Source organism: Echiichthys vipera (genome assembly GCF_963691815.1).
Source record: "Echiichthys vipera genome assembly, chromosome: 11".
NCBI lineage: Eukaryota > Metazoa > Chordata > Actinopteri > Perciformes > Trachinidae > Echiichthys > Echiichthys vipera.
The window spans coordinates 16,207,411-16,235,246 of NC_139836.1; the positions used below are offsets into that span (position 1 = coordinate 16,207,411).

The window sequence follows — 27,836 nt, forward strand, 5'->3', positions numbered from 1 at the left end:
TCACTCCAAGTCGTAGTTATCATATGACAGCCGCTTCAAATGTGTGATACTATCTGTAATAAAATCACAAAAAAATGAGAGAAACGGTTAATAGTGGCATAATAAATGCATTAAGTATTTAACTCAGACAATGGTGGAAAACACCTTACCCAGCACCCACTGCTCAGACAGGATCCTGCTCCCCTCTGGTCTCCTGCCGCTGTACTTCCCAATGCAAATACCTGCCTGCCGCACAGCTTTGCAGACTGTTCCTCCACAGAGCTGGATCAGCTCCACCAGACTCTGAGCGGGTGGCTGGCAGTGCTGGGAGACAAATATTGCTGGGTGGCCTTGGAACAGGTCCTGCTGGTGCTCCCCGGCAGACAGGTGCCTCTGGAGACGACAGATCTGGGAAGAGAAAAGGGTTAAAAATGAAATATTTTCAGAGCGGTACAATCAGGACACAGATGATCCTGTTCAGCTTCTATGTTCAAGGAAAATACCAGAAGGACAGACAGCATGCTTCCTTAAAAGATCATCTAAAAAACTACCTTTTTTTTCCAGACAAACACACAATAACATTAGCCATTTGGAGTTACATGACACGTTTGAAACCAAAGCTTCTTGGCTCAGTTTAGCAGCTTAGCATAAGAACTGGAAACAGGGAGAAACAGCTAGCCTGCCTCTTTCGAAAGGTTAATTAATCACCCCACCAGCACCCCTAAAGCTCACTAATTAACACATAAAAATGACGTGTAAAAACGATAATTCACCGTCGCCCGGCGGATATTGTGCTGGACTATTTCTTGGCCGGGACCAAGCAGCCACCTCTGGGGCTGAAAAATGAAGCCAACGAGGACGTGCCACCAAGTTCCTCAAAAGGGCACTTGAGGCTGACTCCAAAAGCAAGTCACTCCCCAAAGAAATCCATGTTAAAATACCCGACTTTACAGCAGAAATAAACATGTTTACAGCCTGGTACAACAAAAAAACCCGCTTTTGATCTCCATAACTAATTTCCCTGCTCATGAGAAGTGTGCAGGGGGTGAGTTTTTATACAACTAACACGTTTAAATAATATCAAGACTTAAAGTTATTGGCGACAGTAGCTCAGTCCATAGGTGACTTGGCAGTTCATCTCCTCCGCACTGCCGAGGTGCTGTTGAGCAAGGCACTGAACCCCCAACTGCTAGGGACGCTGGTCACTGGCAGCCCCCTCGCTCTAACATCTCTCCTTAATTGCATGTATAGGTCCTGTCTGTGCATGTGTGTATTTCGGGCCTGTGTGTGTAACATGATTAATAATAAGAGTGAAAAAATTCAATTTCCCCGTTGCGGGATAAATAAAGTAATTCTTCTTCTCATTCTTTGAGTGACAGGCGGTTGGAATCATCTTTTTTCAATTAACAGTTTCTTCAATTAACTCATGAGTTTGTAATGACTAGTTTCCAGGATAACATTCAGAATCTCAGCATTTTAAAATAGTTATTAGACCTCCAGTCAAGAAGAAGCTGCGTGGAGCTATGCTGAAAAATACATAATACTACAAAAATCTATGAATGAATAAAAAAAATGTCTGACTTGTAGTCAAAGTAGTGTAAGCACAGGTGTTAGTGATAACATTAAAATAAAAATAATACCAACTAATGATAATGAGGTCATTAACCTGCATAATACCCACTTGGTACATTAACATCACACTGATGTTAATTAATATGGGCTGTCCTTGATAAATAATAACATAATAATATGACACATTTTATTTATATAGCGCTTCATAATACTCAGACACTTTACACGTGATAAATAAATGAAGTATTGACTTAAAGTCATCACAGCCACAAATTTGAAACTTGGACTCAATACTGAAACTGGCCTGAAGGGGGCTGCTTGTGATACGACAGAAGCTCTGAGGCACAAGAAGAACAGCCACTACTGAAAGACTAAATGTGCCATTTCAGCCAATTTAGCAACTACACTACCTGTTGTTAGTATGAATAAACATTTCTAAGTCATGGCTGAACATACTACAGTTTATTACAATAGAACTACATTAACAAACTTTGGACAACCTAATCAGGATTACTTTAGTTCACGTACAACTTTAAGGCGGCATCATAATTTTAAATTGAAATATTAGGAATCCCATCAGAACCACATTATATTAAACAACTTCTTGCTCACTGTTGAACTCTGAGTGGCATTAAGGTGAGCTACAATGACTTATGTGTCTGGTTTCATTTCGGCAGCCCGAGTATTGTCTGATTAAATGAGAGCATGTTTTTTTTCGAGTGCGGTGAGTGATGCGCTTAGCTCGCACTACGGGCCTGCTCTGTATCCAGCAAGGGTCAGCTGCAAAACTGAAGGGGACAATCTGCTCTATTCTAAAGTTGAATACCAGGAAACAAGCTTTAAGGCGTTTAGTCTTTTGTCAATGTTCACACAGATTTCACTTCATGTCAAGTAATCGGGATTGGTCAGAGGGTTCAGAGACATGGTCAGGTTAACATTAACCCACATTGTGCACTTTAAAAGGGAATGATTGAAGACTGTATGCAAGGTATATGATGTGAAAAAGGGGTTGTATTTTATTGATAGTGGTTTTTGGCATTCTCCAGGTCTCTGTGGTGCAAACCTTTATCAACAACTGCCAAAGGAAAATTCTTAATATCCTCCAGTCGGATAAAATCAGCAATAACGATCTGTGGACAAGGACACAACTACCAGCAGAAGATGAAATTAAAAGAAAAGATGGTGAAGGATCACACACAAAAATCAGTGGTTTTTTTTTTCTTTTCAAAAGAGCTAAAAACAAAATGAAGACACAAAAAGGACATTAAGAGTAAACCACTAACTGCTAGAATAGGGAAATTTTAAGCTTCTTGAATCTCAGCAAGACTTTGAAAGTGGCTTGATCAATCTGAAGATACGCATATATACAGGGAATTTGTATATAAACAAACAAACAAATTGTGATGTTGACTTCATTCACTTTCGGCATTGTGATCAACAGCAATTTTGATTTTTAAATTTGAATTTCACATGGAATATACTGCTGCATTAAAGACACATTTTCCATGACCCACATCTCTGTATTAAATATTTGTCGGTACACCAGCTGCAAGCTGAAGCCTATTTTTTTTGCCTTTGTGTCTCAGAGCTGGATTTTTTTAATCTCTAGAGGACTGGTCACAGAGATGCCAGTGGTTAACAAGCTTTCTCTGATAAACACTCTTGAAATTGTTACAACATGGATGGGATGCATGGTAAAGTGCCAGCAACAATCTATTTATTCTTCACATGGGAAATTCCACGTCCTTACTCTGACAATCCGGTCAATATCTTTGTAGCCGCAAATGCACAGTAAAATAGTTCTTTTTCTGCAAAATGAGTCCGCAGAGAGGCAGACAGCTTGTGCAGCTCTGTAACAACCAATACCAGCCAAAAATAAATCAACAGCCCCGTGTAATGAAATACAGTGTGTGGTTGATAGAAGAAGTCACAGTCTGCTTGTAGCAGTGTGTGGTATATTCCCTCTGCGTGTTCAATAACTGTTGCCATTAAAGTCTAAGTGATTCAGCCTGAACACCTGAAAAAGCCAATGTTTTTCAAATGACAAAGTCCTTCCTCTTCGGTAATGTGCCTTAAATATGTTGCATTTCCCGTATACAGTAACTATTACATCATGCTACTTCCTACAATTCTGTTTCGGTATTTCTATCCGACTGCAGAGGGCAAATCTAAGGCTTTCCTGTCAGAAAATGAAAATGGTGACACTAAAATGTGGTTATGCCATGGTAAAATTACTATAGTGCTCAATTTATCCACAACTATTTTGCAGAAGGTCTGTCTGTTTTTCAAAAATGTTGCTGTAAGTGGGAGTAAAGAGTGAAGCTACTGAATCAATAGAAGAGTGTCTTTGATGGAGGCACATTCCTGCAGTATAGGACAAAACATCCTCCTATGTCAATGCCTTTCCTGCACTACACACCTGCACTCTGTTCTTCACTGTGACACGAGAGCACTCAGACATACCTCAGCAAAAACTTTGTCAGCTTGGAATAATGTTGCAATTAAGGGTAAAGACCCCAAACTTTCCATTTGTGTCTTGCAGGAAAGTTATAACAGGTAAAAGTTGTATATGGCTGTATATTTTATGAGGAGCCAGCACCTTAGTGTTCTAGGAGTGATTCATCTCAGAGCCATTTTCTACTTAAAACATTGTTTTTTAATTAAGCATTTTTAGATGCAAAAAAGATTCTGAAAATAAGTGTCTTTCTAAGATGCCTAAAAATTACAACGCTGCCTTTTATAAGTCTGAAAGGGCATTTTTAAGTATTAAGTCTGCTCATTTAATAGTACTAACAGTTATGCACACACTTAAAATTACATGTGAAACATTTTGTCTGTGTGGGATCACTGTTTGTCGTGCCATTTCAAGCTAGTGTAGACAGGGAAGTTTGGGACAGGATTCAGAAAACACCCACAACTTGCCTAAATAATATTCAAAAGCTGACAAAATCTCCAACCTAACAAGGTAGCCTACACCTCCAAAATCACCCTTTCTTTGAGTAAAAACAAAGAAACAAACACCTCAAGAGCAAATAATGCATTAAACTTATGACCCAGACAGAGATCTATCAAATACATTTCATCTGAATCTTGCATAAGTCTACCCTGAAGCAGAGGCAAATAAATAAATGAAAGCCATGAATATTTTATTGTCAGAGGTCATCAAGTGGCTGCATTAGTCTGTACCAGTAACAGATGATATGAGACTTTATGGACCCTGAGACTCAAGGAAGATCTGGGAACGTTTTTTATAACATTATGAACTTGTGCAATAGATCAAACTGCTGTATACAGTGGACTTTGCTTTTAATATACATTGAGCATCTTTTAATAAGAAAATATGTGGAAGAGTTAATTTTTCCTTTGAATCTCCCATTCAAAGACACAAGTGTGTTTTGGGGAAACATTTTTCAATGAATAGGATGGACTCTATGGTATCACAGAGTCTGCTGACGGTGGACAGCTGCATCCTGAGTAGCTGTTTAACTAGACAAGAAAAAAACATGCGGGTAGTACAGAGGATACAGTGGAGCGTGTAGTGTTGTGCATCTGCTCCGCTGTGTTGTTCAGTGAGTGTGTACTGAAAGAAATCTCTCACTTCACTGCTCTTCACAATGACTGGCCCCAGTGAGAGGGGGGAGTGGTTTAAACTCACAGCTAGCTAATCAGAGGGGCCACGGGCAGCTCAAACAAGTGGTTGGGGGCTTGATGAAAAGCGAGCACATGCAATCTGGCACCGGTAACCTAAAGGGAATGACACACTATCTCTGATTTCTGATGACCTTTTCTCTTCCTTCTACTGAGAGGTAATACAAAGGAATCTGCAGAACCTCAAGAGGACACTTGGATGCTGTTGGGAGAACGACATCCCATCACTGAGAGAAGTTTAAGGACAACCGAGAAATCAAAGGACTTATAGCTGAGCTAACCTTATTTTTAAGTTAATAGATCTACTATGAAGATGCTGAATGTGGACTTACTAGTTTTAAGTTTCTGCCTTGGTCTGGGGACAGGATACAGTGCTGCGGGTAAGAGACAATATCAGATCCAAAATGGGCCGTGCAGCTACACCTTTCTGCTGCCCGAGCAGGAGAACTGCCAAACCCAGAGCAGCAACTACAACTATCCAGTTCAGAAGGATGGACCTGTGGACAATGAGGAGTCGGCTCAGAGGCTGGAACAACTGGAGATCACCATGGAGAACAACACGCAGTGGCTGCTTAAGGTGAAGCTATGTCCCACCCATGAACACATGTGATTGTGATATCAATGACTGCCTAACAGTGATTTGAGAGTGATAGTTTCAGAGGAGGAGGAGATCTATCTCTGAGACAGGCAACTATGGTGTATTAGAGGTACAAAATGTGCTGGAGAGCTACACTTCCTCGGCACAGGTGTCACTAGAGACCCTTACACTTACTTTTCAATTTTCTGGAAAGGAAAGAAGGTGACATTTTAAAGAAATTCAGCCATCTAGTATGGAGCATGAGGATAATTTAGATGAAATGCTGAACAGATGTCTCATAAAAACATTTGTAGAACTATCTAATATACTTTATATGGAACATCTGCAAATTGTAACATCCAGAATGACAAAAAAAACATGTTTTTTCTGACTCATACTGCTGTTTTTGTTTTAACGTGAAACTATTCAGCCCTATAATAAACCACCAACTCATTGTTAAGCGCCATACTCACATGATTAAGGCTTGACCGATACCACAAAATTAAAAGAGTGATAAAACTGCTCCATCAAACAAAATCAGATTTGAAAAGGTTTACATCAACAAGAACAAGTTTGTCTAAATGTGTAGCTAAGTCAGGGCTGGAACACCCTGGAACCACATAAAAAAATTTTTTTTTTTAAAAACACACACGGCATGACAAGCCATATATATTTTTTGGCAGACATGGGAACAAAATATGCTGAGTGTCTGTGAGAGACATTTTTATTCAGTGCAAAAGGACAAAATGTCTTTGATGACTGACAAAGACTCAACACAGGTGTCCACATGAGGCATGCATACTCCCCTTTCAGTTTGCTGAGGCATTGCTTGTGAGAGTGAAAGAAGTGAACGGCCTCTTGTCTAGCTCCCTCTTCAGAGTGTTATTACTGATCAGGACTATAGAAGACAAGAACATCTCACAGCTTGATCACACAATCCCCGTCTCGTTAACATAAAGCAAGCTCTGATCTGTTCCACGGGAGAGCTCGGGGCGCACAAAAGCTCAAGTGCTGTCTCAGAAATCAAAGCCCGCTCGACACAAAAGCAAATATTTTACAAAGTCTGACAGCACAGAGAGAAGCATCACTGATCAATGATGTGTCATCAAATATTTTTGCTTCATCGACATACTTCAGCAGTTAGTGTAAATAGAGGAAGACTCCAGTGCCTTCTTCTGTTGAGTGACTTCATCAAATGAATTTGCGCATGAGAAAAGGTAAAGTGCAATGGTTAGTTTCACAAGATGAATGTTGATTTGATTTGATATTTTGTCACAAAGAACAGATCTCATTCGTATAACTATAGCACTTAGTATAGTAGTAGTATTATAATACAGATTCTCACCATTCAATATCCCTGTTTACGCTGCACCAGCTGATGACAACAGAGGAAAAACAATTTGTCTGCGGAACTCAGTCATTCCTAACTGACGCCTTTGAGGCGCACGGAGTAAACAACTGATTAGATCATTGACTGTCAATGAGACATCCTGCCAACATTTCAAATGACAGCCTTCCACCTACCACACATCCTTTTGTCACTCCAAGAACATACTGAACGTCACAAAAGGAAGACAAACAAAATCCTCACTAATTGCAGATGTCACTTGTATTTTTAATGAGAAAAATAATAATGACAGTTGGCTGTAAGGGGTTGCGTTGCTGACTGATGAGTAAATAGCAAAAGTGATTATGCAAACTTACAGTAGATGACAAAGATATTCAAGTGACGCTGGTTTCCAGTCGAACACACATGTCTACTGTCATGAAGGATGTAACTCCTCACTCAACACTTCCATCCTGTTTACGAGTCGTGTGACCTGATTGCCACTCAGGAACACCGTGCAGGAAATAACTTAATGATTGGTCTCGGCCTAAATCTGGCAATACTGTAAGGTAGATAAGAATAAATCTCGTAAAGATGAAACATTGACCTTTCCCAGCTTGGGGTCATCTATGCTCATTGTATTCTTCCTATGATTAAGAGGTTTGATATGGGCAAGGAACTAGAACTGTAAATGTTTTTACCATCTTGAGTCAAGAGGATATACAAGTTAACATCTCAGGATTCTTATAATTTCATTTTGACATTTGGGGAAAAAATGTTTCAATACAAACTAGCTTCTTAAATGTTTGACACCATAAAAACAACTAAAAATACCTTGTCACAGGAACAGTTCTGTGCACATTGATCCTTATAGCTCTACGTAAATGATGGAACAATGGTGCTTCATCATAAATCTCTAATATAGCACTGTTCAATCTATTTCCAAAATAGGTTGTTAAATGCATATGTTTATCTACTTATTGAATAAAAGTACTAGAAATTTGATTGCAATACAGATTTAATTTAATTGGTAACACCATCATTGCCAGGATATTGTGAGGAGACCAGTGTACTTTGTGTGATGGTGTGAGTACTATCCCCAAAAGACCATAAGGTGTGTAATCTGAGAACAATACAACAATTAAATATACAAAGTTTCTACTACATGTTTTTTTAAACTTCCTTTAAGAAGCATGGCTACACACCCCATAATAACACACAGTATGTCCGTTATAATAAACGGTAAATACTTTGCTCTCGGTGCACTCCAGTCCCTGTACAATAAACACTCAAAAGAATGTCAGTCTGTGGTTTGAGTGCCTGAACCAACAGGGTGAATCTGAACAAGAAAAGAGAACAAGTGACTGAAGGACTGAGGTTGCTCAGGAACTTAATCAAGAAACAGAGCAGCTCTGTGTTCAACATTATAGAAGCAGACTGTAGTGAGCAGCACCCAGCTGTCAGGATTGTGCGTGCAAAACAAAACCACTGGTTGATGATACTAATCGGTGACTCTTACAAGCCGTCTCAAACCAATTGTCTTTCTTCTGTGCTGCAGCTGGAGAACTACATACAGGACAGCATGAAGCAGGACATGGTTCAAATCCAACAGACTGCTGTACACAACCACACAGCGACGATGATTGAAATTGGAACCAACCTGCTGAGTCAAACTGCTGAGCAAACAAGGAAACTGACCAATGTGGAGGCACAGGTGAGGCTGTAAAGCCAGCTACTTTAAACATTTACACAACGCTAAAAAGTGCACACATGCTATACAACAGAACTTCAAAACTGTTTACATATAGGTATAATAAAATTATCAACATGCTAATGAAAATGTGCTACAAGTGATTTTCTTAATTAAATGTTAAATTCCTTTTTTCCATTCAAAGATGCAAGCCTGAGTGTGTGATACAATGCATTAAATAATGTAAAAAAAATAGGCAGAGGGAAAAACAGGCATGACTCCGTCAGTTTATTATTGTGGCTACACGTCAATGACCTTATGTGAGCCAACGGTACAGCATTTCCTGTTATTAGCACACTTGTATTCCCACAGAAAGGGTCTATCAGTTTGTCACAATCAGACATCCGTCTGTTCAAAGTCATCAACAGCTCCATTGGAGACACATAGCTAGAATCCATGTAAACAACCTGCTTTTTGCTGAGTTCAGTTCCTCCGAACTGGGAAATTAGAGGCAAGGTCCCCAACCCTACAGTTCAATACGTCTGTCTGTGATAATAGGTGGATTTTGTTTCCCTTGTTCAGGTATGTCTGCTGTATTGGAACTTGTCGTTCTTTCCTGTCCCATTTTTCCATTTTGCAATTGTTTGTCCACTGTAGAAGTGCATACAGGGCTTGTATTGAACTTGATGAAAGACAGAAATATTTTGACAAACTGTTTTAGGATTGTAATTATGACATTGAGGAGTTTCATACACATTACTGTATGTTATTGCTCTTTTGCCATAATCTTATGTTTTTTTACATCAAGTCATGCTGTTATTTGCATACTGTATTAAACACCAAAATGGAGAAATAGCAAATGAAACTGCATAATTTGAATGCATCTCAAAGTTAAATGTTAACAGTAGAACAAAACCTGTTTCAAGTTGTGAGTTAAAACTAGGGAGCATGCTGTGTTGGCATTAACACAAATGGCATTAATAGAGGATCTTGAACCTTTCTTGATCATTTACATCATAGTCAGGAGAATTTAAAAGATCTATTGATGGATGAATGGATGATTCTCAAGGTTCCTCTGGACACAGCCCGAATGAACTTTGTTCTTTTGTTTTTAGGTAATTCATCATACAACTCGACTTGAGCGTCAACTTCTTGAAAATTCCTTGTCAACTAACAAGCTGGAAAAACAACTTATTGTGCAAACAAATGACATCAGCAAGCTGAATGACAAAAACAAGTGAGGACATAGATTTCACGTCATAAAATCACAGATAATGCTAACTTTTAGGGTCACTAACAGTACAGTTTGGTGGAAAGCTGCAAAGCAAAGACAAAGCTTGCTGCTAAACTTGTTGCCTGCTTGTCCTTAGCTTTCTGGAGAAAAAGGTGGAGGGGATGGAGGAACAGAGGCAGGCGGAGCTGAAGATGCTTCGAGATGAAAAAGAGCAGCTTCAGGCTCTAATACTTAGGCAGACGGCCGTCATCGGTGAGCTGGAGCAGCAACTGCTCAAAGTCTCCTCCAACAATAGTGTGCTGCAGCGTCAGCAGCAGGAGCTATTGGACACCGTGAACAACCTCATTCACGCCATCTCTGCCGGCTCAGCTAGAGGTGAGTCCACATCATAACCTCTCTGATGCACTCAAAGATGATAAAGTTTTGCTTTAGTGAAGTCTGCAGAGGTTCACAGTGTTGATAACAATATAGAAAATGGCTTTGTGTGCTTTCAGAAAGAGCCTAATACAGCAATTATGACTTAAATGTTAAAGCTTGGATACTTGAATACTGTTATTTTCAGTTATGTTTTTTTATTGTATCTTATCTATTTAAACAATGTTTACACTGATATTTGGACCATTTAGTAGTTGGCCGCTGTAGCCACTGAAAATCAATTGAATGCCTAAACAAACTAATCCAATCAAATGACAAGAACAACCTGTGTTTCGTTTATGAGGCCATTGTGTGAGGCTGTGCTGCTGTATTTGCTTTCACAAAAGAAGGCCTCTTAACTTTTATTACTACATGCCTCACTGTAACAGCAGTAACACTGAAGCAGTGACTTTGACCGTCTGTTTTCTCTCAGAAGATGTGCATTCACCAAAGGAGGATGGTTAAACGCTGTTACAACTGTGTGTCAAATTAACAAGGGTAATTTCTTCTGCAGAGAGCAAAACTGTCATGATGCAGGACACTCCTACCACGTTCAGGGACTGTGCTGCTGTCTTCAAGTCAGGAAACACCCAGAGTGGAGTCTACACTCTAACATTACCCAACACTACAATAGAGGTTAAGGTAAAGTAATCCTGTTTAACTGATTCAGACTAGGCATGCACTGACCCATCCACGCTAACCCACTGTTGTGAATAAAACCTCTGGAAGTGCTCAATAAACAGTTTTGCGTGTGAGGGTGGGGTGGTTAAATTCAAATGTTCTTAGACTTTCATTAATGATGTGCATGCTTGAGCTAAAACTGTAATCTCCTTAGAAACTTTTCAGCAGATAAGACTTCAATTCTGTATTCCTTCCCCGAAACTGATTTGTTTTCAAACTCAAATAAGACGGTTTGCATTGTCAAACTATGAATGACTATTCTTTACAGAGCATTAATTTTGAATTATAAATTGCTGCAACTCCTTTTCCTCTTGTGTTTGAAGGCTTTCTGTGACATGGAGACAGAAGGAGGTGGGTGGACAGTACTACAAAAACGCTTTGACGGCCATGTTGACTTTCACCGTACGTGGCAAGAGTACAAAAAGGTAAAAAGCCATCAAGAAGAAATTCTTCCCTTAAAAAAATATAACCTAGGCTACGGTTTTTATTCCAAATGCACAATACAGAGAGCAGGTTTGGTTTTGGCCGTCGACTGACAGTGTTTTAAAGGCGATTCTGCTCCGTAAGAGGTAACAACAAACACTGAGGAGTGCATCCGAAACAGTGTTTTAAATCTACAATCCAAACAGGGGTCTAGATGATTCCCAAAAATAGACAGACATTGCCAATGTCAAATAGAAGATAAATGGGACAACACTGTGCCAAAAAGAATCTCAATTCCCAACAGAGCAATCATTACAGAGGAAAGCATCCATGCCATTTCCTCTATTCCTACTACAATGCAAGCTCAGTTTAAACCGGCATACATTCTTCTTATTATCTCATTGTGAATGTGAATATTGATGTAACTGCTGAAAGTTTTTTAAATATTCTGATGAAATGTTTTGGTTCTGGGGAACTTTCAGTGTAATAACCAAGAAAGATACATGTCTAAAAGCACCCCAGTCAGCAGTTTTGTTAATGGAAAAAGCAGCCTACAAGCCCCTCCTGCAGAGGCTCAGCAAGGTTTAATTACATTTCTTTTGTGTCTTTTCAGGGGTTTGGAGAAGCTTCAGGTGAATTCTGGTTAGGGAATGAATTTATCTCCAGACTGACAATTCAACAGTCCTACAAACTAAGGATCCAGCTGAGTGACTGGGAAGGAAACTCTGGATACTCACAATATGACCAGTTTTCTCTTGACAATGAAGCACAAAATTACAGGTACTCACTGACAACACCATAGAAACAAGTGTGTTAGATGTTTGCCAGCAATTACTGAACATTTTGTTTAAATTTTTTCTAAAGCCATAATATTACAGCTCATGTAGCTCAAGTTATTAAGGACACAGAAGCCCACCAGAAAATAATGTGTCTCTCTTGTTCTTTTGAAGTCTGCTATTCTGGACACAAACTAGTGCCATTTTTTCAATTATTTAGCAAATTAACAACTACGTTGACAACATACAGAGGCAACAGTCCTTGAAACAATATGCATTTAAGCCTCTCAGAAGCACCATCTTTAGGAGAACTCACATGTTTAGTGTGTATACAGTGTAATGGAAATCTATTTCCTACACAAATACCTTTCCAGAGCTTAAAGTAAAAGAGCTTAGGCTCTCTGGGTTTTTTGAGCACTTTAAATAAATGGAATAATGAAGTGAAATGATTCACTCTGATTATCAGGCTAATTCTCTACAGTTAGTTTACTGACAGTGAAGAAGAGACAACGTTAATGGACAGGCTGCTCACTTTGTGCTGGTTGTTAACTCCTAATGTGCAAGAACAATTTATTCTACAGTCTTTATTCATAATTATTCTGACAGTGCCCACTGGACCGTATACCAGACAATATTTATCTCCTGAAACCTACTTTAAAAGGAAAACTAGCTCGTAATCATGAATACAGCTCTCCTACTTAAATTTAAAAGCAAAACACACTGTAGAAATTCCACTGGATGGTGGCTCTTTGCTGTGGAAGACTTATTTACTTCCTGAAACAAACGTACTGGCATCAGCCCAAAGAAAATATAATAAAAATGGTCAGTGTTTGAAAAATAGGAAACACATAAAATGTCTTGGTTTTCTAACGTTCAGTCTGCACACTTTTTTGGCAATAACACAACCTTTAGAGGCATTTTATTTTCCTTCAGAGGTATTTTCTTTTCCAAACCTAAGCTGATTTCAGGTTTGGGATGGATACTTCTTTTGAATTTGACAAACGGACCTTGAAATGCTACAATTGCACACAGTTCTTTTCAGGTCTTAAGTCTACTCGACACTGACCCGTTTGGTCTCCAGTTAGTTGGCTCAGGAATTTCAACTAACGCATACAAAGAAACTGCACATATTGCACAACACAAATCCTTAGGCAAGAGACATATAGCATGGCAAACTATACTTAAGTTTGTAAATGTAACCGTAAGGCAAATAGCACACTTCTTCCATTTGCCAAATACTACTTTAGATCCAGTACTACAGTAGTGAAGCTATGGCCAATGAACTGTATAAGCAAATTGGAAGCTGCCTTTTGAGGAACAGCAATCACAGACTTCCTCCTCCTCTTCCTTCATTTTTCCTTTTCCATTCTACAGGATACACCTTAAAGGCTTCAGTGGAACAGCAGGCAAAATAAGCAGCATCGGGCAGCCAGGAAGTGATTTCAGTACAAAGGATGCAGACAACGACAAATGTGTTTGCAAATGTTCCCAACTTACAACAGGGGGTAAGAAACACATTTTTGTAAATAACCTGTGCTTCTGAATAATTGTGCTCGTCAGGAAATTATCACGCAGACTTGTGATGGCACTTGTTGTGGAGCAAATTCCCACTTACCCAAATCTTGGCACTTCCCTCGAAAAATCTTCAAGGGCATTTTAAGGGCTCTCGTACTTATGTGGCCAGGTCAAAGCGCACAATTAGCTCAGAGTTAATCACTGATCAACTCATTGGGGAATTCAGCCCCTACAATGGCTGACATTAATAGCCTGGGAACAGAGCTTTTCCCTCTCTCCTCTTGTTGCTTAAAAGGTCCTCCTCCGTTCCCTTGAAAGTGACTCCGCTGCCAGAAGTTTCTCTCCCTCTGTGTTGGGGTCTGCCAAGTGAGCATGAAAGCAGAAAAACCCTAACCCTCTCCCTTTTTTCCCATGAGGGGTCTCTCACAACAGATTCCATACGCACATTATGCACAATTGTGTGGCACTAACTCAGCAAAAAAGAGTAAAGCAGGATCTTCCATTAGCAATCCAAAGCTCCCTGTTTTGAATTAATGACAATCTGAATTAATGTAGTAAATATGTATAAAATAATAATACGTATGTAAAAACATATTACGAGCCCTAATCATTATTTAACTTTAACATAAAGATTAGGTTGGCAGGTTTTCTTGAATGTTGTTCACAGATATAATGTGTGTATATATATATATATATATACACACAGTATTATTATTATTCCTATGGACTACGAGTGACAGCCTAGTTATTACTGCTGAACAACAACAAAAAGCATATAAAGCAAGTCAGTCAGTCATCAGTCAGTCTCTTCCCAGCACTGATGAAAATGTAAAGTGGCATTGTGACCTAAAACAAAAAGGGGTGTGTGTCGATGATAAGTGACAATCTCTACGACAACATTTCTACAGAAGGGCAGTAGCAATTTTACTGTCACGTCCAATTAGATGCTGACAAATGTGAAATGCCTGCCATGAAACATACACAAGAGTGTACTGCCTTTTTTTTACCAAGTAGCTTCTAGCTGCTCGAGTGATGCGAAGACATGACATGACATGGACTGAGCTCCAGCTACAAGACAGCTCTCAGCACAGTTGAAAAGTGCACTAATGTTTTTCTGTATGGCCGCAATTTAAGCTTGAAAAATCAAATTTAATGCACATCTGTTCTTTGAAATTTCGACTTTCTCTAAAGAGTGCAGATTCAGATAGCACAGTTTACAAAGCCTGCATATACTACAAACAATTTTAGTTTGTTCTAGTTTGAGCTCCAGTGTGATACGATGGTTTGACTCTCATTCACAGTTGTCTAAATAAAAAATAATGCAACTTTAAAATATATAATGTTGCTAAATGTCCCCACATAAAGATGGTTTTGCTCTGTAAGGGGCTTTAAACTTTGTAATTTATGATTCTATTCTATAGTTTCCATGAAACATTTCCACACATGGGTCACAAGTGTGAACATTTTTGGACCACCAAACTAGCGTTTCTTCTCTTCTTCTTTGACAACGTAACATCTAAATTTAAGTTTGTTTGGATGTTCTAGGTTGGTGGTTTGATGCCTGTGGTCCGTCCAATTTGAATGGGATGTATTACCAACAAGGACAAAACTCAAATCGGTTCAATGGAATCAAATGGTACTACTGGAAAGGCTCAGGCTACTCACTGAAGTCCACTACAATGATGATCAGACCAGCAGACTTCTCAGGTTCCCTTTGAACCGTCGCTCTCAGATTAAACAAAGTGGGAAGGAAATTCTGCACGACAAACAGCAACACACAACAACCAAAAATAAAACTTCAAGGGAACCAAAGCACTTCAAGAACATACATAACTTTGGAAAGACATGTTTTGTGCATGATTATGTGTTTAAGAATTTGAATCAAATGGGTCGTTGCAAGAAATTGTGAAATGTGGATTGTAAAAATCCATAAATCTCTCTATATACTGTATATATCTATACTGAAAATGCTTATGACTGTGGTATGTATAGATAATTATAGGTATAGTAATTGCATAGAGTAATAACGGCTAGCTAATCAGACAGAGAAGGCCAGAGTAAAATGTGACATTGATTAAACTAATTTCTTTAAAGATTTAAATGTAGTTCAAGCACCCATTTAACCATGTTTTCAATAATAGCTGCCTATGTCGTTGTAAAAAAGAGACTATGGTACAACACGCAGATGAACAACTGGCTCAAAGTGATCGTTATGTTTCTGTCGAATGCCTAAAATGTAAATGTAAAATTGCTACAGAAAATGTTTCTCTTAAGATAATGTTTTGTTTCCTGAGAATGTATGTACATTTGTTGTTTAATTTATATGTAGATTTTAAGTTTGATATTTAACATTATTATATATGATGGATATTTGTTACAGATCTTGAGTCCTAGCTAGTTAAGAATGTCATTGCACAGGCAGTCAGAGGAATAAATGCAATTCTGCAGTACCTTCCTACGTGCTCATACATAATGAGGATCTTTTTGCAGTTTCTCTGGAATTAGCTTTTATTTATTTATGAAATATTCCTTTTGAAGCTTCAACCAGAAAAAATTATGAGAAAAGTTGTACAAGTGATGAAGCTTAATTCCTTACCAGTAAAAACTGGCCCTGGCTTTGGAGTGTTTGACTGTAATGCTCCACCAGCTGTTATATACCTGAAGTTAAATGTTAAACACAACCACAAGGCAGAGCGCTGAAGACGTAAGCCTTAACTCTAAAGTCCTTTTCCACAATTGTTCTGTTCTACACTATAATAAATAACAGCCTCGTGAATGCACGGGTTGTCACCATTTTTTGAGCAATCTATTATCATTTTCAAGTATAAAATAAAAATTCTAAATTCTCAAAAGGTTACAATTTTTATTGTTGCTTTTAAGGTCATGCAACTACACATTTCAAATAGAACTACCAAATCTTCAGAGGGGGGATATGGGCATAGTTTATAGTGGGGAAAATGGATAAAATCTAAATCTAAAATGTAAATGTCTACCGTTCATGTTATTGTATAGGGTGATATTGATTTATGTTGAGAAACAGTCAATTTGGGGTTGTTTATGGATAAAACACCCACATGGGAATGTCTTGTTTTTGTAACTTATTCAAATTAATACCGAATTATATCGAGGAACAGTACTTTATCCAATTAGTATAAAGATTGAACCAATACAGCTATAAACCAGCCCTGATCATTGATCTAATACAGGGACATAAAGGCATAGTTACAGTAGAACAGTAGTGTTAAAACTGCTTCACAGACTCAAGTGACATGAAGACTTCATTCTTTCAATCGTACTGCCAAGTCACCGAGGTCGGCCAACATGATTTGATTAGTCATATATAATTTTATATTAAGATATCCAAGAGATACGAATGAAATTAATTGTGAAAACGAATTAAATTGTTTCATCAACAGCAATTTAGCGAACAAAGTACTAAAGTCAGTTTCTATCATTCATACAAATCACGCTTCATAGCAACTGAATAAAAGAGGGAGGCATGTGGTTTGCCAAACACTGGAGGCCTCCATAAGAGTAAAGGAATGACAAACCACCGTGGGGACATAAAAAAATACTTTGTCACAACAAAAGCCATCATGCAATTTTTAAGAGAAAATGTGTCTTCTCTATAGACAGCAAACAGGCGGACAGTGATTCATGAAGGGCAAGTTCAGGAAAAGGCAAAAAACACGATTCACACAGGATGTTTCAGGAAAAACAAGCAGACTGAAAATGGATGACTGGTAATAAAAGTTAGCGGGTTTCCGTCCAACTTCCTCAGCTTTGGTTTTACGCATACTTATTAGTTTTGAGTGTCAGAAAGGGGCAAGGATTTATATATAGAAAAAATATAGAATTATAAAACTGAAGACGTTTAGATTTCTGTAAAAGAGATATCTTAATGTGCAGCTCTAACTTAAGCTTGGCACTTGTCCAGGACGAAACAGGCGGCAAACAAGTGCAAAGAAATGTTGATTTACAGGATTCACATTCAGAATGGAATATATAGGTAAAGGTATAAACTACTCAACTTACTGTTAATTTAATGTCATATTAATGAGAGCCAGACATTGAAAACCTCTTATTATGGGGTCATTAAAATCCAAATACATCTGATTGTTTGCACTTATGGAAAACATAATTGAGGTTTATAATGAAGTCATATGCTAGTAGTAGTTTTACTACTGCTTAGACTTGTACTGTTACTCACCTGTGCTGCAGGAAATTGGTCTGAGAGTTCATATGGTTCTTCTGGAATCCACTGCCTTTGCTCCAAACACCAGAGGATCTACTCAGGAAAAAAATGAACATAAAAAATATATATATATCCCCCGCGACCCCTATAGGGACAAGCGGTTGAAGATGAATGAATGAATAAAATATACCAGCATCATTTAAAATAATATCATGTAATGGCTTTGACACTTATCTAAACTACATACCCATTCAAAAGACAGGATCCAGCAGCCACGAGCTATGCCCAACAGAATATTGAGAGTCCGCCGGTCACCCCCAGACACCACATGCGTTGTGCTCTCACAAACTCTGTCCACGATTGAAAAACCACCCAGTGCTGTCACCACCTGAACCAATGTGTGCTGCTTCCTACAAGAGGTGAGTAGAGTACATAGCATCCAACATAAATGATTAAACAAAACACATTTTTACCAGCTTTCTCACCAGTGCATTAAAAATAATGTGAGCAATCTAAGGCTGGTGACATTTATCTTAAGACAAGCCAGTGTAAATGTTTGTACTTACTCTGTGGGCATGCTTGTCATGACCAGTGTTCTCATAGCCTGAAAAAAAGAGAAATATACCAAACATCTTAACAGGATAAAACGTTTTCTTAACCAAATTTTACTTTACTTAAATAAACATGGATACTTGAACTAATGACCTAATATTGTATGAAGTTAGTGTTATTGTAAAGCAATGAGACAAAACTAGAAGTGAAATGAAATTAAACCATTGAAGAGAAAATCTGTATTCAATACATTCAAACCCATTTATTTTTTGAGGAATAATATAAAGCCTCACAGTCTACGAAATCCATATTGCTGCATCTTGTCACAATATCCACATATTTGGCAAAGGCTTAAATATAAGTGGAGCAGCTATAGAGGACAGAATTGGCTGGATTTTCTTCTTGGCTTGTGTTAGTAGGAGAAAAATAAATCACAGAAAGTAGTGAACTCTAATCTGTGAACTCTATATAGAAATAAAATCTAAACTTTAAAGTCGACAATAATACAGTATCCATCTGAATTGTGAGCTGGTTTGTTAAATGGCACAGCACTCAACAGGTAAAAGCCAAAGGATCATTTTTCAACAGGCAGACAGACCCTGCACTTTCAGTAACCCTGTCTGATATGTCTGATATATAGTTGCATAGAGACCAAAAAGGAAATCAAACACCAAGGCCATGAGTAGAGAAAAACATATTCAGAGCCACTGAAACGGAACTGTAAATACGTAAACTGACGTCTGTGATCCATACAGCCTCGTACTTTGGCCCCAATACTGTAAGCCATCATCGACACAAACACCTGAGCAGCAGTTACAAACAGGACCAACGGGCCCTTTCCTGCCACACTCTGATATCTGGTCCCCCCAGCTGGAAGTCAGGGGTTAAGGCCTGCTGCACACAGTGGTGCCAAAGCGGTCCACCGATCCCTCCCACACTTGTCACACATCACATTATCCCTGATAAGCACGCTGGAAAGGGATTGAATTGACTGCTACTCCTTGGTTGTCCTGACATGAGTTTTCTTCAAAGGAAAATGTTTTGTTATTCCAGTTCGTTAATGATCCACAACAGGGTTATCTTCTCCTAACACTTCAGTACTGCCAGAAGGTGACAAGAAAATCTGCTCATTTTGAGGTCTTTCAAATGAAGTCAAACAACTAAAAACATGGGCAGCCGTTCAAAAGGTTCCTCAAAGGGGACTTTGGCTTATCTCATGCGGTGGACATGTTCTGGCAACAGGCATTGAAGAATGAGCAGGACATAATGAGCCTCAGACAAAAGAGCTGGTGAGAACTGCAGCACGGTCTCTGAGCAAAATGAAGGAAATTCTTCACTGTGTGTGTAGCTCTTCTCAATGGCTGCTACTCTGAGCAAAAAGAAAATGCCGCCGTTCAGGCATTCAAAGAGAGATGAGGCTCCTGGATCTCTGCAAAGATTGAGGTCAACTGAAGCTGTGCGAGCCAATTAGAAATAGCAGCTTTAAAAGTAATACCAGATAACCACTTGTCATAACTGAAGAGCACCTAAAGCCCCCTTCACAGCTGCACTGCAACCGTGAAACTATCTAGACCACTGGTTCTCAAACTCTGGTACTTGTACCACTGGTGGTACTCAAGCTCTCTCTGATGGTAGGAAACAAAGGAGACATTAATTACTAATTTAATTAATGGAAAATACTTAAACTTTTAAGATCTGTAAAATGTAATTTAAAACAAGTTTAGCATTTCCTGTCATATTTTTGTTTCAAAATCAGCCTGCTACGTAGCCATGTCCATGAGTTAGGAGCTAAACTGTGATGGCAAGATAGTAAGTAAAATGATTGGTTTGAAAACACTGACATGTCAGTTTTGATGTTACTCCTTCATACAGCGTGGCTGTGGCTGAAGACAGTCAACAATAAATAAGCTTCTGATTAGGAATAAACCTTTCTGTCCGTAGCTAAATAGTGTAAGACGGTGGTAGTGGTGGTACTGAGAGCCTGATATTTTCTGAAGTGGTACGTCATGTACAAAGTTTGAGAACGACTGATTTAGACATTATGTAAGCTTTATGAAAAGAACGCAAATGTCCCAATCAGTGGCACTAGTACAAAATCAGCGTAATGTCCGATTGAGCCTTTTGGTAAATAAAGCAGGTCATTGACTGTCTGATGTTTCTTTCATGTGGCTCATAAGAAAAACACCAGAGGGTGAAGAAGAAGGGTCATTTACACATAGACACAAAATGTCTAACTGGAGAGAAAAGATTTGTGAACTTTGGTGGGTAAGGGCAGACGCTGAAATGGTCAGGCAAATTCAGTGACGGAAACAGACTTGGTTGTTTATGTCCAAATTACAAAGTAGCTATTTGACCACGGTGTAATCCATGTCATGTCCCGCCTCTTGTACGCTCTACCCCTCACCTAAAACAAACTGATTAGTTCCAGTAAGTAAGAAGGCATCAGAAACGAAGAACCATAAGAGAAAAGAGCTGAACATAAACGTTGACTGAGAAACACCATACAGCACATACAGTGGCTCATATCAGTTAACATGTTTTGTGAACACAGTCAAAGCAACTTTAGCTATAGCTATTATTAAAAGAATATTAGGCTTAAAAGGATTTATGAAGTTAAAACCAAAGTTCATCAGATTTTAGGCCTAAAACTGATCAGGAATCAAAAAGGGAATGGATGAGGAATACCCATCTCTTGACATGAGGAGGTTGAGAGGAATGACAGAGTGATGGAGGATAAATGCATGTGATTTGATGACACTTTGTTTTTGAGTTTTGAGTTGTTGTTTTTTTTAGTTTAACAATCTCAACAGCGCAGCACATTTGCACTGCAACCAAAGTCGAGCAACATGACATTTATCATTGCTTACCAGCTGGTGAACCATGCAGGTGTGACCTCCAAGAGCTTTAGATGAATGTGTTTCCAAATACTGCCACACATTTTAACATGAGTCTTTTATCAGGGTCTTTACAGAAGTAAGGAAAAAAAACTACAACTCTCTCTGTAATCAGGCTACAATAAAATCTGCCCATGACAGATCCCCTGAGGGAGACGACGTCATGTTTGTCTTTTTTTTTTCTTCTAGCTACAGCTTGAGGTTACCAGCGTAACGAAAACAGAGCCCAGGTGCATTTCACAGGCAAGGAAGTTGTACGCTACCGTCACAGAGGCAAAACACAGGAAACCCTCAGGATCAGACAGAACCTCTTGATGAGATGTGTCAAACGCCTACAGCTATGGACGCATACGATCTTATGGAGGAAATACTTAAAAAGGAAGGACACACACTACTGATGTTTTGTTTGCTTCCTCAACTTCCTATATTACAGAAAAAAATGAATGTCAGGCCTTTGTCATATTCTGCAGCTGCCAAAGATTTGGAAGACAAAGTGCAAACTCAATAAATAAAGAACACAGAGAAAATGCACCCAAGCCAAAGTCAACTATGCAATTTAGCTGTGGACAAAGTTTTTGAATTAGCAAATGGGAGATTTGTAATTTAAAATCTCATGTCACAGCAGTTTCCTTAATGAATTATTAAGCGCCCCACTGGTGACTTACTCAGAACACCCTGTTTTTTTGCAGTTTCACAAACTTTATGATTCAGTGCAAAAAAATCTTCAGTCATTCATTTTAATTTACACTAAACATTTAAAACAATCAAGGTGTCTTCTTACCTTTGTTTTGTTAACCATGTTCTGAAGACTCAAGCTGACTTGCTTATTGAGCTGTTCTTCATCTGCTTCAGAGGGGATCTCTGTTAAAACAGCAGCAAATGTACGTGCATTTCCTCTACCTTGAAAACAAGACAAACAATTGAAACTAGCATGGGGGGACGTCACTCAACGGTCACACAGAAGTCACTGTTGTCTTTTTTTGTGTGTGTGTGTGTGTGTGTGTGCGCGCACGTGTGTGCTTGAGAGAGAATTCATGTTTATTCATCTCTTATCTCTCCATTCACACCTGGCTGAAAGGAACTTAATCGAATAAATTAAAATGAATCATTTTTTTAAAGTAACAAAGTACCATATGCAATCGAAAAGGCCGCATCACCACCAAAATACTGAAACCTGCTCCTTTGCTCAAATTTGCAGTTTTTTTAAATACATGGACTAACATTAAATTTAAGTTAGTGAGAAACATATAAAATGCTGTTTTTCCATCTATAAGTCCACCCAGTTTCAGAACTACTCATCCTGTTCGGGGAGTCAGGCCTCAGCATGCGGTGGGCGTCACCCACCACAGGTTTATCATACTGACAAACAAATATACATATACAAATATATATCTACGGGCAAAAAACGCTTCCAATTTACCAAACTTGCATGTCTTTGGATTGTGGGAGAAAAACAGAAACCAGAGGTAATGCAAAGAGAAGTGGGAGAACACATCTCAAACTCTATCTACAGTATATATACACAGACATATGTGCATGTACATCACATTTATAAACTGAATTACGAATTAGGGCTTCAAAAGACAGACATACAGAATATTACAAGACTATTCATATGAAAAGGCCTCATTTATTTACATAGTAGGTATTTCTTAAGTCTTCTCTTCAAAATGTGACACCAGAAAAGAAACATTCAGAAAACTTGATGCAATCACTATTCCCTAAAATAATAATGTTGCAAAACTTTTGAAACCATATAAAACGTCCCAGGAATTAGAGAAATCTACAAACATCCACCACTGTGAAAGTTCAAACACTATTAGAAATATTTTCTTTTGTTCCGTTCACAATGATGAATAGAGGGAAATTGTTAGTGATAAACACATTCTAGCCCTACTACTCACTTTCCAAGGTATGAGAAGGGACATTGACATCAGAGTTTTTCTGCAGCTCCGATATTGTGTTGGCCTCTGGGCACATTGTTGATTGTACTGATGCAGATAGTGTTCTCCGTTTCACTGCAGCTGGTGTAGTTGTTCTGGTGTTTGTAAACTGCAAGGTGCTTTGACTTCGCCTTTTAGTCACGAGTGTAACATTGCAACTTGCAATCTCCAGTGCAGGCATAGATTCTTTACCCTTCTGTTGTGGATGACCTTGAGGCTCACTGCTTGCATCAGATTGCTGACCTTTTTCTAGTTTCCTCTTCTTGTTAGTTTCAAATCCAATGCTTTCACTTCTTCTTTGTTTTCTCTTCTTCGGGACAGAGTCCAATTCAAAAGGAATCTGAATGTCTTTCTCCGCGGATAGATTAGGAAAAGAATGTCTTTTTGATCTCTGGTGGTGGTTAGCTGGGGAGAAATAGTCCTCAAACACATCATCATCTCCATTCGTGGAACCTGAGGCAAAACTTTCAGAAACACCGGATATAGTGAAAGATCGTACCAAGGTAGAAAATGATGGTCTGGCTCTTTTGGGTGTTTTCTGTAATGGAGTAGCAGTTTGGTTCAAAAGTTCAACTGCAGCATCACCTAATTTTGTTGTGGACGAGAGGCAAGAACGAGAAGAGTTTGCAGCGTCAGACTCAGAACCCAAACGGGTATTAGTCTCTGTAAAGGATTTAGCTGCTTTAATTTTGCTCTTTCCCTTTTCAGATTTGTTAGGTGACCGTCTGGATGACTTTATCTGTGACCGAAGATTTTCTCTATGAAATTTCTTGCTGTTGTCGGATCTCCTCTCCTGGCAAGAGCTTTCCAATAAACCTCTAGATTTGTGTTTCTCTGCTGATTTTTTTCTGACCGAGGTCCTTCTTTCCGTTTTTTGTCTATTCTGTTTTTCATCCTCTCCGTCCTTGAAGTCAAGACATTTCACAGGGCTTAAAATGCGTTTTGGCGCTTCTTGGCAGGGCGAGAGCCATGGCTTTTTGGAGACAGTCCTGTGGCTTTGTTCAAGGTGGTCATGGCCAGTAGCATCAACTTGTGTTCTCCCTTCTTCCTTATCAGGTGAGTAAGCAGGTTCAGCAACAGTAGCCCTGGAATCATCATCATCTGACTGCTCATCTATATTAAGAAAAAGATAAATAATCAAAGGTTTGGTGCATCATTTCGCCACTTTCTTTCCATTGTTCTATTTGACTGTGTGCTTAGCTAGATTTGCAATGGCTCTCAATGACCCTCACAAAATAATTCCACAGGCAGCTGCTCATATAAAGACTCAAAGTTAAAAGGCACTATACTTAATATTGTGAACATTTATATAACAGCGAACAACTATTTGCTATGTAAATATATAGTGGAGCAATGGCGTTTGAAGTCACTCTCCCTCTGTGTGTGTTGAAATCAGAGTTTCTTTGTTTGTTGTGATTGACGGTCCGGCCGTTGTGCATGCGAGTGCCTTATGCATCGTTATCAGATCACTGATTCCTAAAAAATAGATCAGCATTGCCAATGCGAAACAGGAGATAAATAGGCCAACATGTAATTTTCTTACACATTAATTTGAAGGTGGTTGGTGTACTCCCAAGAGAAGGCCCCAGCCCAGGGGCTGAGCAGGTTTCCATCATTTGTGAAGCTGAAAGACAGAGACAAAAACGTGAAAAGTGCTGAAATATTTTTAAGACCTTGTCAGTTCATCACTCTATATGGCTGCTGCAAATACCTGTGGGTGAGAGGTTTTCCCGTTTCTCTTTCATGTCTTTTAAACGCTGTGCCATATAATCTGATCTTTTCAGCGCAGGGCTATAGACTATTCCGCTCCCTTGGTCAATAATGATGGACGACACATCTGTAACTGTGGGTGAAAATAAACCAAAGGATGTAGTTTGTCATTTCATAATTGTTTTTTAAAGTTTCTAAAAAGGTGAAATAATGTCTTACGGAGAGGCTGTTTTGGAGCTAGGTCTTTCATCATCTTGTCTAATTTTTTTCTCATGCGTCTGTCATTTTCAGGTGTCCGCACTGGAGAATCTTTTGGCTGCATGCAACGATGCTACATGAAACAAACACACACACACAAAAACATTTGGAATAGGAAGTAATAACATGCATGTTTGTAAAATCACTTAAATGTAAAGACTGTGTTCACACTTGGTTTAGAAAAACTGAGCAATGAACAAACTGTTTTTTTGATCAAGTCTATGCAACATAACACTTTGACATCAGTCAGAGTAACTTAGAATTAGATTAGATTAGAAAAAATCATAACTGTGAAATGTCACAAGATTTTGGATTTATGTTTAAACAAGAGGCTCCAGAGATTTTATGATTAGTTAAGATTAGTAAAAACAAGTTACACAACATTCACAAGCTGTTTGTCGGCTGTTCCAGTAAATTCAATTTGATAGATCATTTATCAATGAGACCAGCTTATTTTAGGGTAAAATATTAAGGAAAATGAGCTAGTGTAATAAGTCTAAACATTTTGCAAAGATTCTAGCTCTAGGATTTTTGTGGACTTATTTTTCTATAGGTGAGTATGACATTAAAATCAAAAGAGGTGGTAAGCATTAGCTCTTGTATAGTGTATTAAGAGAAGACCTCGGTCAGTGACCCAAAATCAGCACAATGTATGGCTTGACAAACAGAGGTCCAACACTGATTTACAATGACAGCGGAAACTCTGACACATACATACAGTAAACAGCTCATGTATAATCTGTCTCTACTCACTTTCTTGTTCTTCAACACAGGATTGCTTACATCATTGAAGGCTGGATACAACTCCTCATCCACGTGCACCACGTCATCATGACATCTGACCATCATTTCAACAAAAATAAGCCTCATTAAGAGATTCAAATAATAATTGACAACGTCATATTGTAACGCTTCATAACTATACAATTGAAACATAAAAAAGTATACAACTCTCTTTGCTATTCCTACCTGCCAACCCAGAGAACAGAGACAAGCCTCACATCACTTTTCTTGGCTTTCCGCCACGTAGCCAGGTGACCGTTGTTGAAGACTACATGTGTGACTTGTTTATTGAATGTTTTTGATACCTGTAAAAGAAAAGGCTTGTAGGTTTTTGCAAAGTATACATATCTACTGTCTGTAAATCCGGTCTATTGTAGTGAAAATGTGTGTTCTCACCTGAGCTCCCATTTCCTGAAGCTGCTGAACGAATGGTTTTGAATAGTTTGCCGTTTTGTCTGATGACCACACATCAACATAGGCAACGACATCTGCAGTCACATTGAACAGTCATACACTTACACCATAATAAGCCATAATGTTCATCTTACATTAAGAGCCGTACAACTAAGATGATACACAACACAAGAAGAAACAGACTCCCTTAACGAGTCAAACAATATTCAATATGCATTTGACAGTCTTCACAAGGCCAATCTAAGAAAGCATTCATTTATTCCATGTTGTTGTGTGTTTATTGCCATACAGCAAAGAAAACTAATAATATATACAGCATAGTCCCACTGATTTAATTACTAAACCAGGTACATATACAGGACTAAATTGACCAACAGGCATTATATGTAATCTATATGTAGCTAGCTATACAAGTCTGAAGTGTCATAGGAGATATTTTAAAGCTTAGTGCATCTCCAAAACCATCTTTCCCTATACCAAAATGGTACACAATTTAAAATTTGCAGACATATTGAACAGAGTCATATGTGTTCACCATAAGCCATAATGTTCATCTTAAGAGCAGTAAAACGAATATACCTTTAAGAACTGAACAGCTGTTGTTTGTGGTCATCACTGGTCTCTTTAGGTTTACCTAACACAAAATCAATGAAGACATTATTCGAGATGAAGTATCAGCTTCCACATGCTCCATATAAGCACAAGATATAACCCTATCTCAACACAAGATATAGTAAGAATAATAGTGTGCGTTCACTTTTCTTGTTTAGCATCAACGACGAGGTTGAAGGTGAAGACATTAAAGTTAGCAAGGGACTTTAAAAATGTCTTCTTGTGGATGTGGAATTTTCACAATAGCATCATTTGGTTTATTATGAAACAAACTGATTTTTCATCATGTTACATTTTGAAATATCTTTGGGTCTAAGATCGGGGCTGAAACTACCGTTAACTTACCGTAAAGATATGACGTCTCTTACTGTACTGTGTACATTATATAGAAAATTTAAAGTACATTTTTAGTCAAACAAAACTGATTCAAACGTAAATCATTACCAATGCATTGCCGTAACGCTAGTGTTATAACAGTTCAATATTTTACCGTTAGTTTAGGATGCGTGGTGTCACTTAATCAGCGAGCTAAGTTAGCGGTTATTTTTAGCATGTCGCTGTTAATGCTAACCAACTTGGGTCAATACTTCCGTTACACACGGACATACGTCTTACAAACATATCTGACTATTACAAATA

At 38.5% G+C, this 27,836-nt stretch overlaps 2 protein-coding genes across 2 annotated transcripts; one reads left to right on the forward strand and one right to left on the reverse strand.

The window, feature by feature from the left end:
* Positions 1 to 27,198, reverse strand: mcph1 (microcephalin 1; the record flags this gene model as incomplete). The annotated part of the gene is made up of 14 exons (XM_083923234.1): positions 1 to 53; positions 150 to 387; positions 18,047 to 18,124; positions 18,279 to 18,441; positions 18,598 to 18,635; positions 22,259 to 22,373; positions 23,378 to 24,533; positions 24,964 to 25,044; positions 25,132 to 25,263; positions 25,350 to 25,461; positions 26,142 to 26,226; positions 26,358 to 26,476; positions 26,568 to 26,659; positions 27,165 to 27,198. 14 exons carry the CDS (start codon positions 27,196 to 27,198, stop codon positions 1 to 3), a joined length of 2,496 nt encoding a protein of 831 aa, XP_083779360.1.
* On the forward strand, positions 5,507 to 15,554 carry angpt2a (angiopoietin 2a; the record flags this gene model as incomplete). Its single annotated transcript, XM_083923146.1, has 9 exons — positions 5,507 to 5,776; positions 8,662 to 8,817; positions 9,909 to 10,030; positions 10,164 to 10,402; positions 10,956 to 11,083; positions 11,446 to 11,547; positions 12,159 to 12,325; positions 13,696 to 13,826; positions 15,382 to 15,554. The coding sequence occupies 9 exons, from the start codon at positions 5,507 to 5,509 to the stop codon at positions 15,552 to 15,554; spliced, it is 1,488 nt and encodes a 495-aa protein (XP_083779272.1).
* Positions 27,199 to 27,836: the final 638 nt, after the last annotated feature.